We start from the raw sequence: 16,666 nt of genomic DNA on the forward strand, positions 1-16,666 counted from the left end.
ATTTGAATCCCAAAAAGCCGGACATGTCTGGGAAAATCCGGACGTATGGTAACCCTACCCAAACGTATGTTGTGTAACATTCTATCCTTCCAGAGGATTTGAAGCAGTGTGGCAACACAGCACGTGGATACAGTGGGAGAAACTGTCAGACTGTATCTTCTCTAAATAAAAAACAATTGAGGGCAGGCTTAGTGAACAGCAGCTAGCCTATACTCAACTGCTTTCACCTACTCTGCTTAAACCATCCCAGAGTTGCCAGAACTTGTAACCCACCCTTTGGCCCAAGGCAAGATGACTGTTGTTTGCCTCTACATGCACAACCCATATAACTCAGTACTTCCAATAGTAAATCCTTTTTTAAGATAATGTGCCCTTTCTTGGGGGATGGGAACATAGATATACAGTAAAAATAACATGAAAATGCACACTGATTTCAGACTTGTAAATCAGTGCCTAAAAAGATATCTGCTTGCAGCCTTGTTATTCTGAGATGGTGAATGAACATTGCTAGCATTTTTGCATAAATGCAGAATTCAGGATAAAGTATGCTGCTTTATTCTTTCACAGATGCTTATGAAACAGCTAAGATGTTGTGTGAGCAGTACTATCTGGTTGCACCAGAGTTGGAAGTTGAAGAATTCAATGGTAATAGGAAGTTCATTTTATTTTAAGTGCTCTAGGAAATACTGGGGAGGGGGGTATATAAGTTTAATAGAACAAATATAATTGCTAGCTGTTTAGTCAATAGATAAGATTTTAAATTGAGTTACAAAGATCATATACAGAGATGTCTCTTTCCTTGCCCTCCTAATTACTCTCCCTTCTAGGACAGCAAAGAAGTTAATTAGTTAAATAAAGTGATGCCAGTGGTAGGAGCACCCTAACATAGAGGAGTATTTGTTTAATACTTGATGCTGAGGGGAAAGTGCTGCATGATGAATCAAATATCACTTCCAGCAGCTGCATTTGCTTTCCTCCGAGTTACCTTGTGTAGGTAATTACCAGGCCTCATTCTACTTATCTTCTGATATGACTGCATTCTGTGTTTAATTGTGAAGTATGTTTTCAAGTTCTGCTATTACACGTTTGGAAAGTGAGAGAGAACAGTTATACAGTTGTCTTTATTTGTTACAAATTCAGCTTACTACAGTAGATGGAGTGAACTGTGATACCACAAGGGGAATATGTTGAAAAAACTTTTTAGCTAACTGAAGTTTTATTTATTTCTAGCTAAAGCTCCAGACAAGCCTATTCAAGTAGTCTATGTACCCTCACATCTGTTTCATATGCTATTTGAGTTGTTCAAGGTAGGCAAGATTTATTAATGCTCTGATTGTAATTGCATGTTGTAGTTAAGATTCTTCTCAGCCATAATGTTTGCAAAAAAAAATCTTCCTCGTGTTCTCATATTTTTTGTTTTTGAAAGTTTGGAGTGATGTGATGAAAGTTAGCCCTTGAGCCCTTCCCTAGTGCACACACTTCACACTCATTTACACTCCAGTGATGGTTGTACCCTTTTCTGCATTTGGTTAACTCAAAACAGCTTGTGGTAAAATTTCTAACACTAACCTTCATGGTACAGTACAAGACCTTATTATTTTGCTCAGGATTTGTGCCTTATTGGATGGTTTAAATGCTGGGATATTTGGGTGGGTGCTAGTTTTCCTCTTGAGGGATGTCAGTTTTCTTTTTGAATGGTGTAACTTTTAAAAAATTGTTTACTAATTTTCAGAATATCTGACAAGTTAAACTGTAAAGCAGAGAGAATAGGAGAGACATTAAACTGCAAAAATTGTATGTTTTGTGAAATAATGCGCAAGTTCCCTAAAAGGCATAATTGGGCACATTTTATAAATTAAAGAAAATAAATAAATTCAGTAGAAAACAATGTGGAGTTTTTCCAAAGAATATATTTTTCTTTTTGTGTTCTCCGTTAATATGCACGTACTTGACTGCTATCTTTCCCCTGTCCGGTCATGAGCTATATGATACGTGACTTTCTCTAAGACAGAGTTGGTGCCAATTTGTGGAGTGATGCTGTAGATGTGTTTGTAAAACTATAAAATATCATTCATGCACTAATATAAAAGTCAAACACACAGTAGTAGTTTTAAGTGGTGTTACATTTGTGATGTACTGTGAGTGCAAATTGCGTTGATTAAATGACTGCAACATAACAGTTTTGATGTGGGTCAGGCACATCAAGGCTTTACTATACTTGCACTTGTCATTTTCAAAGTATAGTGATTTATTTCATCTATATGACTAATACAAGTGTTAATTTCTGTACTGTGGAGGTGGGCGGTCTTGGTATATTTAATGTAGAAATACATTTCTTTACAGTAGAACCTCAGAGTTACGGACATCTCGGAAATGGAGGTTGTTTGTAACTCTGAAATGTTTGTAACTCTGAAATGTTGGTAACTCTGAAATGTTGGTAACTCTTAACAAAACACGGTTGTTCTTTCAAAAGTTTATAACTGAACATTGAGTTAATACAGCTTTGAAATTTTACTATGCAGAAGAAAAATGCTGCTTTCCCTTTATCTTTTTAGTAGTTTACATTTAACACAGTACTGTACTGTATTTGCTTCTTTTTTTTGTTTTTGTTTTGTCTCTACTGCTGCCTGATTGTGTACTTCCAGTTCCAAATGAGATTTGTGGTTGACTGATCAGTTTGTAACTCTGGTGTTCATAGCTCCGAGGTTCTACTGTATTGTTTTGTGCTTTATGGTATTGTATCCAATAGAAATATTAAGTTACTTACAGTAAACTATTACAATATAAAAATGTAATAAATTGATAGTTGACTTGCTGTCAAGTACATCTTGAGTTCACTCAGGTATACCCTCTTCCGTATCCATGTATACAAATTTAGGGCAGTTTTATTCACAAGTTTTTCAGAATAACACAGTGAAAATGTATCCGATTTGTACATTGTTACTAAAAGTATTTATGGTAAAGTTGAGGTGGAGAATATATCAGAATCTAAAACATATGGTTTTAACTTTAGAACTCAATGAGAGCTACAGTGGAATTACATGAAGGTAGGAAAGAAGGCTATCCATCAATTAAAACATTAGTCACTTTGGGGAAAGAAGATCTATCCATAAAGGTAAACTAATAATATTTTTAAATTGCTGAACTGACTTTCAAAGTAATGCTCACATTAGTAATGTTTTTGATAAATTTATCTTTAATTTTACAAGGACTAAATTATGTACTCTGTATAGGTTCTGGCACTCATTCCATTTGTATTAATGTTTATACAAGTAATTTAAATAATCCTTTGTCTGTATTTGATGCTTGAACTTTCTGTTCCTGAGCAGATATTGAGTGTTCAAGTAAAACCTTGACTTTTTTCTGTAGATAAGTGATCAAGGAGGTGGTGTCCCTCTGAGAAAAATAGATCGTCTGTTTAACTACATGTACTCAACAGCACCTAGGCCTAGTTTGGAGCCAACAAGAGCTGCACCTTTGGTAAGCATCTGTGGGTCAGGGTAAAATATTTTTTCAGAATGTAAGTGCAGTTACACTCCTCTAGTCTCTCTCCTAGAGTAATCTTTTTTCCTACATTAAAACTTCTTGATGTTTTTCTATCACAGAAATTGGATATCATCAGGAAATCTGTGTAGGCAAAACTTACCAGGAGAAAACGCTGCTGATTCTTCACTATTATTCATTTTTAGCAACTTAACTTTGGAGTAGGAAATTACTTTCCTTTGAGTGTCCTGAACACCATATTCTTGGAAATAACTATATCTATCTGCAGTACAGCATTTTAAAACAGATTAATGTGAAAGGTGTTTAGTATCTAAATTAACTAGCCTATAGTATTTTGCATATACACCAAATAGTAGCCAATTAGCTGAGCCACTTTTTTCAGTATTATAGCACTTACAGAGCACTGCCCGTAAGTAGGAAGTGAGTTTGTATCAGATTTTTTAAAAATGACTTTTATACAGGTTTAAGTCTTTGTCCTCTAAAAATAAAATGAAATCAAAATTTGTTTGTAATGTGTGGTGTCACCAGCTAACTCATTTTAGTCTTTGCTCTTTAATAGTGGCATCTGTCAATCTATTCCCCTTCAGTAGTATCTTCTGTGCCAGATTTACAAAAATGTTCAGCACCTGGTAGCTCCCATTAAGAACAATGGGAGCTGCTGGATGCGGAATACTTTTCAGATTTGGCCCTTCTGTTATGTATGATTCCTTGTTACAGGATTTATACATTTTGTATGTATTGGATCATTGAAAAGTTGGTCTAACTAGTGTACCACTTGGCTGCCATTATTTAATAAGAGGATTGGTTAATGACCTACAGTACACTTGCCTCTAATCACAGATACCCCTCTTCTCATCTTGTTTGTTCTGTACAGTTTTTTATGCAGTTTTTATCCTTGAGTATGTCAAGTAAAAAATGGTATCTTGGGCACTCTCCTCTTCATCTTTTAAATACTCTCCTACCAATCATGTTCTTGTGTGGTATTTGGTGGTGGTGGTGAACTCCATTAGTTTGTTTTGCAGTTTCTAAGCAAATAAGAAGATATGATGCCTGCCCCAGAGAGCTTACAATCTAGTTCATACACGTAATGTTTTTGGCATGGAACAATCTCATTGGTACAGAGAAAATTACTGTTTTCCTTCAGGTTATTTGAGTGGAGAGCTTCAAGGCTCCACCTCAACCATCTGCTTCTCTTTTTGGGTATCACATTGTTTGCTTCAGTCTCAGATGCTCCTTCAGTGCAAATGAACCCCAATCTACATCTCTGTTGACTTGCACTTTCATCTTTCTATAGCCCATCTTTCTAACTATTGCTGCTTTTGACTCTTTCAAATTCTAGATTAATACCAAATGCTTCAAAAACAGAAGTGCTCTTTTTCTACAAAATCCTCTTGGATAGTTAACAATGTGGAATGGTCTCTTTAATTCAAACCTGAAGTTTGTTCCCAGTATCAGGAATTGTTTAGTTCTCCTTGACTCCAATCTCTCTTCTTACTGCACCACCTTTGTCTAGAACTCATCCATACCATGAAACTGATAAAATCTCTTATTCATTCCTTAATCACATTTTGTCATCACTACTTTAATTTCTCCTTTTATGGTTTTCCTAAACTCCTGCTCTTTTAAACTTTGTAAGATCTAGACAATTATGAGCAAATTATTTCCTGTGTCATTTTCAGTCGCTTCTTTTCCATCTGTGAATCCAGTTAAAAACCTCTTTCCTGTCTTTCCTAATTCTGTATACAGTCATTCCATTTAATATCTAATCTCTCATCCACTTAATCCATACCTTCTCACTTGGGACCCAATCCTGCAACAACTGACAAGCATGCTTATTTCTAAGCATGTGCATCAGTGCTTGCAGGATTGGGGCTTTTGCTTATCCAGTTGTGTCATCTTCTATTTCCCCTGAGATTCTACAAAATTCACGGGGTGGGGAAGGTGTTACTATTATACTTGTGCTGCCAATCTGTGTGGGAACTCCTTCCCTCTAAATCACTTTCTCTCTAGGAATTCCACTGTAAAATTTGTCTGCCTGTAATTGATACTATATTCCACTTTCATTTTTTCCCATACCAATTTTTTTCCATGAATGGAACCTTCTATTTGTCTCCTAATCTACAAGCCAGTTGCAATTCTATAGCAGGGATGGCCAAACTTACTGACCGTCCAAGCTGCATATGATAATCTTCAGATGTTTGAGAGCCAGGCGTGCCGGCCAGGGCCCCTACCCCATGAGGCTGAAGCACCAGCCGGGGCTCCAACCCCGAGCTTTCCCCCCCAACAGGGCAGAAGCCCTTAGGCCCAGCACGCACCTTCCACGGGGCTGAAACCCCGAGGCCCACCATCCTGACGCTGGGCAGAAGCCCTGAGTCCCCGCCCCCAGTCTGGTAGATGGAGAATGGGGATGTGGGGGGGCTCCGCGAGCTGCAATTTAACTGTAAAAGAGGCTCACGAGCCGCAATTTGGCTACATCTGTTCTATAGCATTTATACTTCAGTTTTCTTCTACTCTACTCCATCTTCAGGCATCATTTACCTCTTCTGCCCATATGAGCAAGTGAAAGAAGGAAAGAAAAGTGATCCTGGCAATTATTGCCCTGGAAGTCTGACTTCTCCCACCTATGGTAGTGGACCAAATATTGAGAGAGAGAGAGAGAGAGAGAGAAGTCACTGAGCTCTATCACTACATGGCCCATGTGTGTTCAGAAGGAAATATCAAGAGTAATGAGAACCTACAGCACAGATATCTAAATAGAGTGGAGAGGATTTCCAAAGCGAGGCTCACCATCCTGTTTCATCCAATGCAGGAGTTGAGAGATATAAGACCTATTGCTGATTCCATTGTTGAGGGAGATGATATGGTCAACTGCTCAGTTTTTTGGCCACAAAATCAGATCGTTCAGGATAATATAGGAAAGAATTTCCTGTTTAAATTGAATCATTCAGCCCATCTATACCGTAGGAAGATGTTTTTACATGACTGAATATCAGAGACCATAAAACTTAACTCAATAAAGACCCATCACTCCCGCATAGGAAGGAAGGTCTATACTTCAAATGATTGTATGATACTTATTTTAGTTTATGTAACATATATCAGAACTTGTCGTATAATGTAAAATGATTACTTTTATTTTTCTGTTTTAACTTTCTCTCCCATTTTTTTAACCGAGCCCATACACAATGTATGAAACGTTACATTGATTTTGGTTTTTGTTCATTGATGAATGTTCCTTCTATTTCAATAACTTCTGCTACAAAATTAGGTCAGTGGAGAAACCTTGTTACCATGGTAGCCAGTCCTGGTGGTAGGCATCAGCAAACTAAGGAATTGCTTAGGGCCTCCCGCTACCCCCATTAATTGTTAGTATGTGTTGTGTGGGGGAGGCTCCAAAAATATTCCTGCTTAGGGCCCCCACTGGGCTAGCATCGGTGCTACCAGCATTCTGATCCTGACAAGGTCTTGGGATCTATGTATTTGTAATTGACAAACAACAATTGAGTCCATTAACACTTATGTTTAATGACAGTTAAATCTTTACGAGAACGGTTTAAGTCACACATTTAAAATCTGCCTGATATATACAAGGTAACTATTTATAGTGGGGAAAATGTGCTTTAATTTAGATCTAATAGATATGCTAATAGAGCATGTTTAATACAGTGTGGAATACATTTCCCATGTATCTGCTGCACAGTCTAATGCGTGATGAAAGATTGGTGTTAGAAAGCTTGTTTTCTCAAAGACCAGAGTTTTGCCCCCATTGCCTGTATTCTGTGTCCTAGAGCAAGGACAGCCCTGACACAGCAATTAATGTGTGTTAGTTGGCGTACTTTTACTTGAGAGAACAGTGTCATGTTAAAATAAGATCTCTGGAATCTGAACCTTGTGGCCTTCAAGGTGTCCACCAAAACACTGCATGAAAAATAGGAAGTCTGCTTTCCGAAGAGTGAGCTGGAGAATATTTGGGGAAGCTTTTGGGGTAGGGGGAGCCTATACAGGAAGGATGGGCTCCACCTAAACCAAAGTGGAACCAGACTGTTGGCACTTAACATTAAAAAGGTTGTAGAGCAGTTTTTAAACTAGGAGATGGGGGAAAGCTAACTGCTGCAGAGGAGCATGTGCTTCGGACAGAGACTTCTCTTAGAGGATTCTATTGATAGAGATTCTCTAGGTTCTAGTCAGGAGCAGAGGATGGAAGAGGATAATGTAAGGGCCAGATCAGATGAGAAACATTCACATAAAGAATCGGACACATCAGAAAAGGGCAGACAAATAAACAGTGATAAGTTTTTAAAGTGCTTATACACAAATGCTAAAAGTCTAAATAATAAGATGGGTGAACTAGAGTGCCACGTGATAAAGGAGGATATTGATATAATAGGTATCATAGAAACCTGGTGGACTGAGGACAATCAATGGGAGACAATCATTTCGGGGTACAAAATATATCAGAAGGACAGAACAGGTCGTGCGGGGGGGGAGTGGCACTATATGTGAAAGAAAATGTAGAATCAAATGAAGTAAAAATCTTAAGTGAATCCACATGTTCCATAGAATCTCTATGGATAGTAGTTTCATGCTCTAATAAGAATATAACATTAGGGATCTATTATCGACCACCTGACCAGGACAGTGATAGTGATGATGAAATGCTAAGGGAAATTAGAGGGGCTATCAAAATTAAAAACTCAATAATAGTGGGAGATTTCAATTATCGCGATATTGACTGGGAACATGTCACCTCAGGATGAAATGCAGAGACAAAATTTCTCGATACTTTAAATGACTGCTTCTTGGAGCAGCTGATACGGGAACCCACAAGGGGAGAGGCAACTCTAGATTTAGTCCTGAGTGCAGCGCAGGAGCTGGTCCAAGAGGTAACTATAACAGGACCGCTTGGAAATAGTGACCATACTATAACAACATTTAACATCCCTGTGGTGGAAAGAACATCTCAACAGCCCAACACTGTGGCATTTAATTTCAAAAAGGGGAACTATGCAAAAATGAGGGGATTAGTTAAACAGAAATTAAAAGGTACAGTGACTAAAGTGGAATCCCTGCAAGCTGCGTGGGCACTTTTTAAAGACACCACAATAGAGGCCCATCTTAAATGTATACCCCAAATTAAGAAACACAGTAAAAGAACTAAAAAGAGCCACTGTGGCTTAACAACCATGTAAAAGAAGCAGTGAGAGAGAGACTTCCTTTAAAAAGTGGAAGTCAAATCCTAGTGAGGTAAATAGAAAGGAGCATAAACACTGCCAAATTAAGTGTAAAAATGTAATAAGAAAAGCCAAAGAGGAGTTTGAAGAACGGCTAGCCAAAAACTCAAAAGGTAATAAAATGTTTTTTAAGTACATCAGAAGCAGGAAGCCTGCTAAACAACCAGTGGGGCCCCTCGATGATCGAGATACAAAAGGAGCGCTTAAAAACGATAGAGTCATTGCGGAGAAACTAAACAAATTCTTTGCTTCAGTCTTCACGGCTGAGGATGTTAGGGAGACTCCCAAACCTGAGCCGGCTTTTGTAGGTTACAAATCTGAGGAACTGTCGCAGATTGAAGTGTCACTAGAGGAGGTTTTGGAATTAATTGATAAACTTAACATTACAAGTGACCGGGACCGGATGGCATTCACCCAAGAGTTCTGAAAGAACTCAAATGTGAAATTGCGGAACTATTAACTAGGGTTTGTAACCTGTCCTTTAAATCGGCTTCTGTACCCAACGACTGGAAGATAGCTAATGTAACACCAATATTTATAAAGGGCTCTAGAGGTGATCTCGGCAATTACAGATGGGTAAGTCTAACATCGGCACCAGGCAAATTAGTCGAAACAATAAAATTGTCAGACACATAGAAGAACATAAATTGTTGGGCAAAAGTCAACATGATTTTTGTAAAGGGAAATAGTGTCTTACTAATCTATTAGAGTTCTTTGAAGGGGTCAACAAACATGTGGACAAGGGGGATCCAGTGGACATAGTGTATTTAGATTTCCAGAAAGCCTTTGACAAGGTCCCTCACCAAAGGCTCTTAGGTAAATTAAGTTGTCATGGGATAAAAGGGAAGGTCCTTTCATTGATTGAGAGCTGGTTAAAAGACAGGGAACAAAGGGTAGGAATTAATGGTAAATTCTCAGAATGGAGAGGGGTAACTAGTGGTGTTCCCCAAGGGTCAGTCCTAGGACCAATCCTATTCAACTTATTCATAAATGATCTGGAGAAAGGGGTAAAAAGTGAGGTGGCAAAGTTTGCAGATGCTACTAAACTGCTCAAGATAGTTAAGACCAAAGCAGACTGTGAAGAACTTCAAAAAGATCTCCCAAAACTAAGTGATTGGGCAACAAAATGGCAAATGAAATTTAATGTAGATAAATGTAAAGTAATGCACATTGGAAAAAATAACCCCAACTATACATACAATATGATGGGGGCTAATTTAGCTACAACAAATCAGGAAAAAGATCTTGGAGTCATCGTGGATAGTTCTCTGAAGATGTCCACGCAGTGTGCAGAGGCCGTCAAAAAAGCAAACAGGATGTTAGGAATCATTAAAAAGGGGATAGAGAATAAGACGGAGAATATATTATTGCCCTTATATAAATGGATGGTACGCCCACATCTTGAATACTGTGTACAGATGTGGTCTCCTCATCTCAAAAAAGATATACTGGCACTAGAAAAGGTTCAGAGAAGGGCAACTAAAATGATTAGGGGTTTGGAAAGGGTCCCATATGAGGAGAGATTAAAGAGGCTAGGACTTTTCAGCTTGGAAAAGAGGAGACTAAGGGGGGATATGATAGAGGTATATAAAATTATGAGTGATGTGGAGAAAGTAGATAAGGAAAAGTTATTTACTTATTCCCATAATACAAGAACTAGGGGTCACCAAATGAAATTAATAGGCGGCAGGTTTAAAACAAATAAAAGGAAGTTCTTCTTCACACAGGGCACAGTCAACTTGTGGAACTCCTTACCTGAGGAGGTTGTGAAGGCTAGGACTATAACAGCGTTTAAAAGAGAACTGGATAAATTCATGGAGGTTAAGTCCATTAATGGCTATTAGCCACGATGGATAAGGAATGGTGTCCCTAGACTGTTTGTCAGAGGGTGGAGATGGATGGCAGGAGAGAGATCACTTGATCATTACCTGTTAGGTTCAATCCCTCTGGGGCACCTGGCATTGGCCACTTTGGTCTGACCCAGTACGGCCGTTCTTGTGTTCTTATGTGAGGGAAAGGTAGAATAAAGGAATGAATTGGTGTGGGATGGCACGGACAAAAGTAAGGGACAGGAAACAAGAAAGACTGGGTGATAATGGGATTCCATGATGGAGTCTGGGGACAGGCAGTGTGTGTTCTGGGGGTGCCCAAAATTTAGGGGAAGTGGGTTCTGTTTAGTCTTGATCAACTCTTGAGGGTGAATCATGTCAACTGTTAGCTCTCCCAATCCACATGCTTTTTAACTTTAGTAAAATAACTAGTGTCCTATGTCCAGCAAAGATTTGAGTGTGGTTTTTTAAAACGTTTCTTTGGAAATTGATTCTTTTGCTGTCCTAGGAAGAATTCTTCCCTTGTTAACGATTCACAAGAAATAAATGTGCTCTTAAAATGAGATGTCTCCAAGTGATACATATGCCTGTATGTCCTGTGTTAATGGGAGTCTTTGAGAAGTGAGTTTATGGCATGCTGTTTTTTAATTTAAAAGAAAGAGCAAGTAAACAAACAGCTATTTTCACAGTGGAAGCACAGATACTAATAACTATATAACAAGCAGCATGACAAATGTTTCCAGGAATTATCTTCACCATTTCTCTCCTCCATTTCCCTCCAACTTACTGTTATAGCCATCAACTTAAAAGTTGAGCAGTGCTGTAAACCAATCCAGGTCGCTGCATTTAGCTTCTATAAAAATCAGGCAACTTCCCTGGAAGAGTGTGTATGTGTAGTATGTGTGTCTGTAAAGACAGAAATGATAAAGCTGCATAACATGAGAGAATATGTCATGGGAGCTGGGTTATAAAGGTTTTATCAATATGAATTTGGAATAGCTGTATTACTCATGAGTGTTGAAGCCATGCATTAATTGTGTAGGTCATCCCAAACTCATGCTGGTAAAACCTTTATAACATAGCATCCCATTGTGTATTTTAAAATCCAGGCCTGATCCTCAGCTGATGTAAATCCCGTGTTGCATTGTTGACTTCAGTGGAGCTGTGCCATTTTACACCAGCTAAGGACCTAACACCACATATCTTAGTCTACCAAGGCTAGAAACATTGTATTGGAATGGGGGTTTCCTGGCTTTCCAAAATATAAAATGCCCAGGTCTTGCCGTAAAGAATCATAAGGTACACCTCTCACAAGAAACTCTTCCACTCTGTGTACACATTTTTGTTTGTAACACAATATACATACTAATAATTTTAATGTATATCAGGGGTCGGCAACGTTTGGCACGCGGCTCGCCAGGGTAAGCACCCTGGCGGGCCGGGCCAGTTTATTTACCTGCTGACGCAGCAGGTTTGGCCGATCGCGGCCCCCGCTGGCCGCGGTTCGCCGTCCCGGGCCAATGGGGGCAGCGGGAAGCCGCGGCCAGCACATTGCTCGCCCGCACCGCTTCCCGCCACCCCCATTGGCCCGGGACGGCGAACCGCGGCCAGCAGGGGTCGCGATCGGCCGAACCTGGCGCGTCAGCAGGTAAATAAACTGGCCCGGCCCACCAGGGTGCTTACCCTGGCGAGCCGCGTGCCAAACGTTGCCAACCCCTGATGTATATACATATATATCGTGTGTGTTCATTGCATGTATTACTCTATTTCCTTGAGGACCTTACGTGATATTTACCTTCTTTTCTGGGAGGCAGATTTTTGGGTCTGAACTGAGGGAAAGTTTCAGCTTTCAAGATGGTGGCCGTAGCAATAAGTATAGTGCCCCCAGTAGATATATGCTTGTGTAGTGAGTGACTCATTGCAATTTGATTCTACTTTTCCATACAGTTTAAAGTGTATCACTCAAGAGGAAGACAGTATGATGTACTTTACTTTTATAATTAAGGTCCTAAATGAAGGAGATGAAGAGGAGAAGACAGAGCAAAATTATAATAATGCAGTTTGTACGCAATGTGATGCTTGTACCATTGTTGATTTTCTGAAAAAGGTCAGGGCTGAAGTTCTTTGGCAGAGCTATGTGAGGAAGTTAGCACAGCAACTCACGTACATAGTGCCTGGCTCAAGCCAGGGTTATTAACACTAACCTTATTAGTAACTTTTCTCTGAAGTCTGTCAAGATGACACATTAACAGCCTTACTATGCAACATGTTACTGGATATTGGTGGTACTAGAATTCCTGTACATGGTTTCTTACAACAGCTCTGTTCATCATTACTGCCCACCAAACAGTGGGTGGACTTGCTAGGGAGCCACAGAGGTGAGTGATTCCTCTAGTCAGTGAGTTAGTTAGCCAAGAAGCTGGAGCAGCCATTTGCTTGTTCACGTTTGTGGGATGTGATTCTTCACAAGGACTAGATTATATAAATGACTGAATGTTAAATGAGCATTTTGGTCCTTTTCCTGTGCTTCTGGTTTGCCTTTCTTGTTGTTTTGCTGTAGTTCAGACTTTTTTGGCAGCATTTTGTTGTTCATTGCTTTGTAAGAGCATAGTTTTCAAGCACTTTATGTTTATTGCAGCCTATCTTTCTTGCTTTGGAAAGTCCTTTCCAATATAGGGGGATTCAAACAAATAACAAGTATTATGATTCTCTGTCTCAGCTGGGCACACGTTGTGGGGGGCTGAAACAGCATGCTCCGCTCCTGTCTTTTTGCATCACAGAAACCTGCTTAGACTCCCTTAGTTGTTTATCCAACTGTGCCATTCATTTACAGTCTCTTTCAGCAGTACTATTTGCAGTGTACCCTGTGCTTTTGGCCCTTCCCCCAGGGCCTGAGAGGAGCTGAGGTCTTTTTTCTCTGAGATCTCCATGAGACTGGGCTCAGCTAGCCCTGATCCTCTCTCCCCCTCGCTGCTTTCCTGTGCCCTTCTTATCAGTCGTGAGCTGATGGGCCAGTTGGCTCTTCAGCCCACCCATCCTCCCCCCACACACACACACACACTCCTGAGTGGGGTAATTTAAGTTAATTATCTAATCATCCTTTTCTGCGGGAACTGAGTGATCAGAGTGCAAGCTCACCTGGTAACTCTCTGCACTCTGTCACAGAGTGAAAGCTTGGATCTGCAGGTAAAAACTTGTTCCACTATCTGCAGTGAAAGAGAAGACTGCCAGTATGAGGCCTTAATGTTCAACAGAAGGGCTACTATGCTGCAGCATGATTTTTTTTGATGATGGGTAACCATAGCAAGGACTATCTGCCTATTACTATTTTGTGTATTATTAATAAAGTTGGAGTCATTACTTTCCCTACACCTCCCGTCTGTCCTCCATTGCAGCATGTTGCAACATGCCATCAACAGTCATTGGTCTACATTGCTAGATCAGCTGAAGTATGCAGGGCTGTGTCTTGCTTTTTCCACATTCTATTCCAAGATAATAAACTGCTGTCAGCTACTCAGTACCACCACCAATGAATGGAATATTGCAGCACAAGCTATCTCATGAGAGAGCTGTACAGAGCATCACCCTCTCTTGTTTGGTAGGGACTGCTTACTGTTTGTGCTGCTAAATTAGCTGTATTCTTGGGAAAGTAACCACATGCACGAGCTAGTCTACTAAAGCCTCTAATCCGATTTGGTCCTTATTTTTGTATGTTGCCAAAATGTATACAGCTGTTGGTGATTTTTCTCTTTAATATTTAAGCGAGTAAATCTTGTATAGGCAGAAAGAAGGCTGCAATATGTTATATAGGCTGAGGAACAAAAGAAAGTCTGAAGGGCAAATTGATGCAAATAGGGTAATTAGCTTTCTTTAACTTTGTTTTGATAAATAATTATAGCTCATACAGTGTATTGATTTTTAACTTCCTCACCACAAATTTTTGTTTTGTTTTGTAGGCTGGATTTGGGTATGGTTTGCCAATCTCTCGTCTTTATGCTAGATACTTTCAAGGAGATCTCAAGCTCTATTCAATGGAAGGCGTGGGTACTGATGCTGTAATTTATTTGAAGGTAACAACTTGATTCCATCATAAGATAGTAAAGCTCTCAGTAATTAATTCTCTTGTCAGGCAGAACAGTCAACTGTTCCTCATTTCACACTTAAATTTGTTTCCAGTGTATATGTACAGTTTTTTTAACTTGTATTATTGTACTTTATTTAAATCAGACATACAGAATCTAAAAACTGAAGAATAAATGTGGCATTTTTGACCACAGGCTTTGATATTGAATTAGCTTGTTTCCAGTATTTTTTTATCCCTTAATGTTGGGTCTTTGTTCCATATTTTGATTTTGATCGATATTAAGTGATGAGATACCCAAGACCCTGGTGTGATGGCAGGCAACTTTTGTTAATACTTTTGTTCTTTTGGTTTCTGACACTTGTGACCACAATTAAATTGGGAGAGCCGGAATGAAGTGCACATTGGAGTGTAGAAGAATGATACAGATTAAAATGTTCCATTTCTATTCTTTTTTTTCTCCTCCTCTCAGTCTTCACTTTTACTTCTCCCATCTTTGGGGCTCACCCCTTTAGAACGAGCTTTGCCCCTAGCCAATGAAGGTTAGATAATTATTGTTTGGAATTTACCAAGGATTGATTCTCCATCACTGGCAAGTTTTAAATCAGGATTGGATGTTTTTCTAAAAGATAAGCTGTAGGAATTATTGTGGGGAAGTTTTGTGGCCTGTGTTATACAGAAGGTCAGACTAGATCATCACAAAATAGAGACACTCTCATGGCGAAGGTTCTGTCAGCCGCTCCCTCTCTCTCATATTAAGGGAGTTCCCTCTCGAGTGTGTCTGCTGAGCTCAACTGTGGCAGCATATCCTGGGGGGGAGAGGCATCACTCAGGTAACCAGGTCGCAAATAAATCAGGGCATTTAAAGCCAACTGCTTGAATCCAACCCAGAAGCTTATTTCAAGCCAGTGCATGTCACATAGTGCTAGTCTGTGCAGCTGCACTGAGTAAGCACTGAATAAGTAATTCTCCAATGGCTTCATCTTCTGAATGGTACCAAAGTGTAACCCCACGTCGAGTGCATTACAATAATCTAATCTTGGTTTGACAAAGGTATGGATAAGTGTGGCAAGGTCCTAACTGGAGAGAGAAGGTGAATGTTGGTGGGCTTATTCACCAGCCCAGGAAAATGCAATAAATAGAAAAAAACTGTTACCTTTGCATCCAGGAGCAGCCCAGGATCTAACAGAAACCCCAAGTTGTGCACTGGTGTTACAACTCACAGTTGTGGTCCCTCTTTGAATTCTACCATCTCTTCCCCATGACCCACCAACACTATCTCAGTCTTGCCTGGATTGCGTCAAGCCAGCTGGCTTCAGTTCTAGATTCAGATTAATCATGTTAGATCTAGGGCAGTGGATCTCAACCAGGGGTACATGTACCCCTCGGGCTACGCTGGGGTCTTCCAGGGGGTACATCAAGTCATCTCGATATTTGACTAGTTTAACAACAGGCAACATAAAAAGCACTAGTGAAGTAGGTACAAACTAAAATTTCATACAGACAGTGACTTGTTTATACTGCTCTATATACTATACACTGAAATGTAAGTACAGTATTTATATTCTAAATGATTTATTTTATAATTATATGGTAAAAATGAGAAAGTAAGCAGTAATAGTGTGCTGTGACATTTTTGTATTTTTATGTCTGATTTTGCAAGCAGGTAGTTTTTAAGTGAGGTGAAACTTGGGGGTACGCAAGACAAATCAGACTCCTGAAAGGGGTACAGTAGTCTGGAAAGGTTGAGACTCACTGATCTAGGGGAATGGACCTGCCAAAATAGTTCTAAAAAAACCAACTAAAGGGCCCCCTAAAACTTTTTTCTTTTAACCGCTTTCTTTTTATTCTCTTTGTAGCCACCATTCCCATGGAGACGGGGAGCATTTCAAAATGGATTTTTTTCATGGATTTTTATTGCAATATGGTCAACCCATTTTGAACTGAGTCACCATAAGCATAGTCAAAGTGGCTTCTAAAATACCATGTGTGGGGGACATGTAAATAGTTGAAACTTTTGT

The 16,666-nt window shown here is 39.5% G+C and overlaps 1 protein-coding gene across 1 annotated transcript in view; it reads left to right on the top strand.

Moving 5' to 3' along the window:
• Positions 1-16,666, top strand: part of LOC113406044 (pyruvate dehydrogenase (acetyl-transferring) kinase isozyme 3, mitochondrial) — an 87,412-nt gene that overhangs the window by 69,608 nt on the left and 1,138 nt on the right. Inside the window, exons 6-10 of the mRNA XM_026648208.2 lie at positions 568-645; positions 1,231-1,307; positions 3,014-3,115; positions 3,370-3,480; positions 14,521-14,634. Coding sequence (XP_026503993.1) covers positions 568-645; positions 1,231-1,307; positions 3,014-3,115; positions 3,370-3,480; positions 14,521-14,634 — 482 coding nt within the window. The remainder of the gene's footprint in view (positions 1-567; positions 646-1,230; positions 1,308-3,013; positions 3,116-3,369; positions 3,481-14,520; positions 14,635-16,666) is intronic.

Source organism: Terrapene carolina, unplaced genomic scaffold (assembly GCF_002925995.2).
Source record: "Terrapene carolina triunguis isolate 2854851 unplaced genomic scaffold, T_m_triunguis-2.0 Scaffold22, whole genome shotgun sequence".
Lineage (NCBI taxonomy): Eukaryota > Metazoa > Chordata > Testudines > Emydidae > Terrapene > Terrapene triunguis.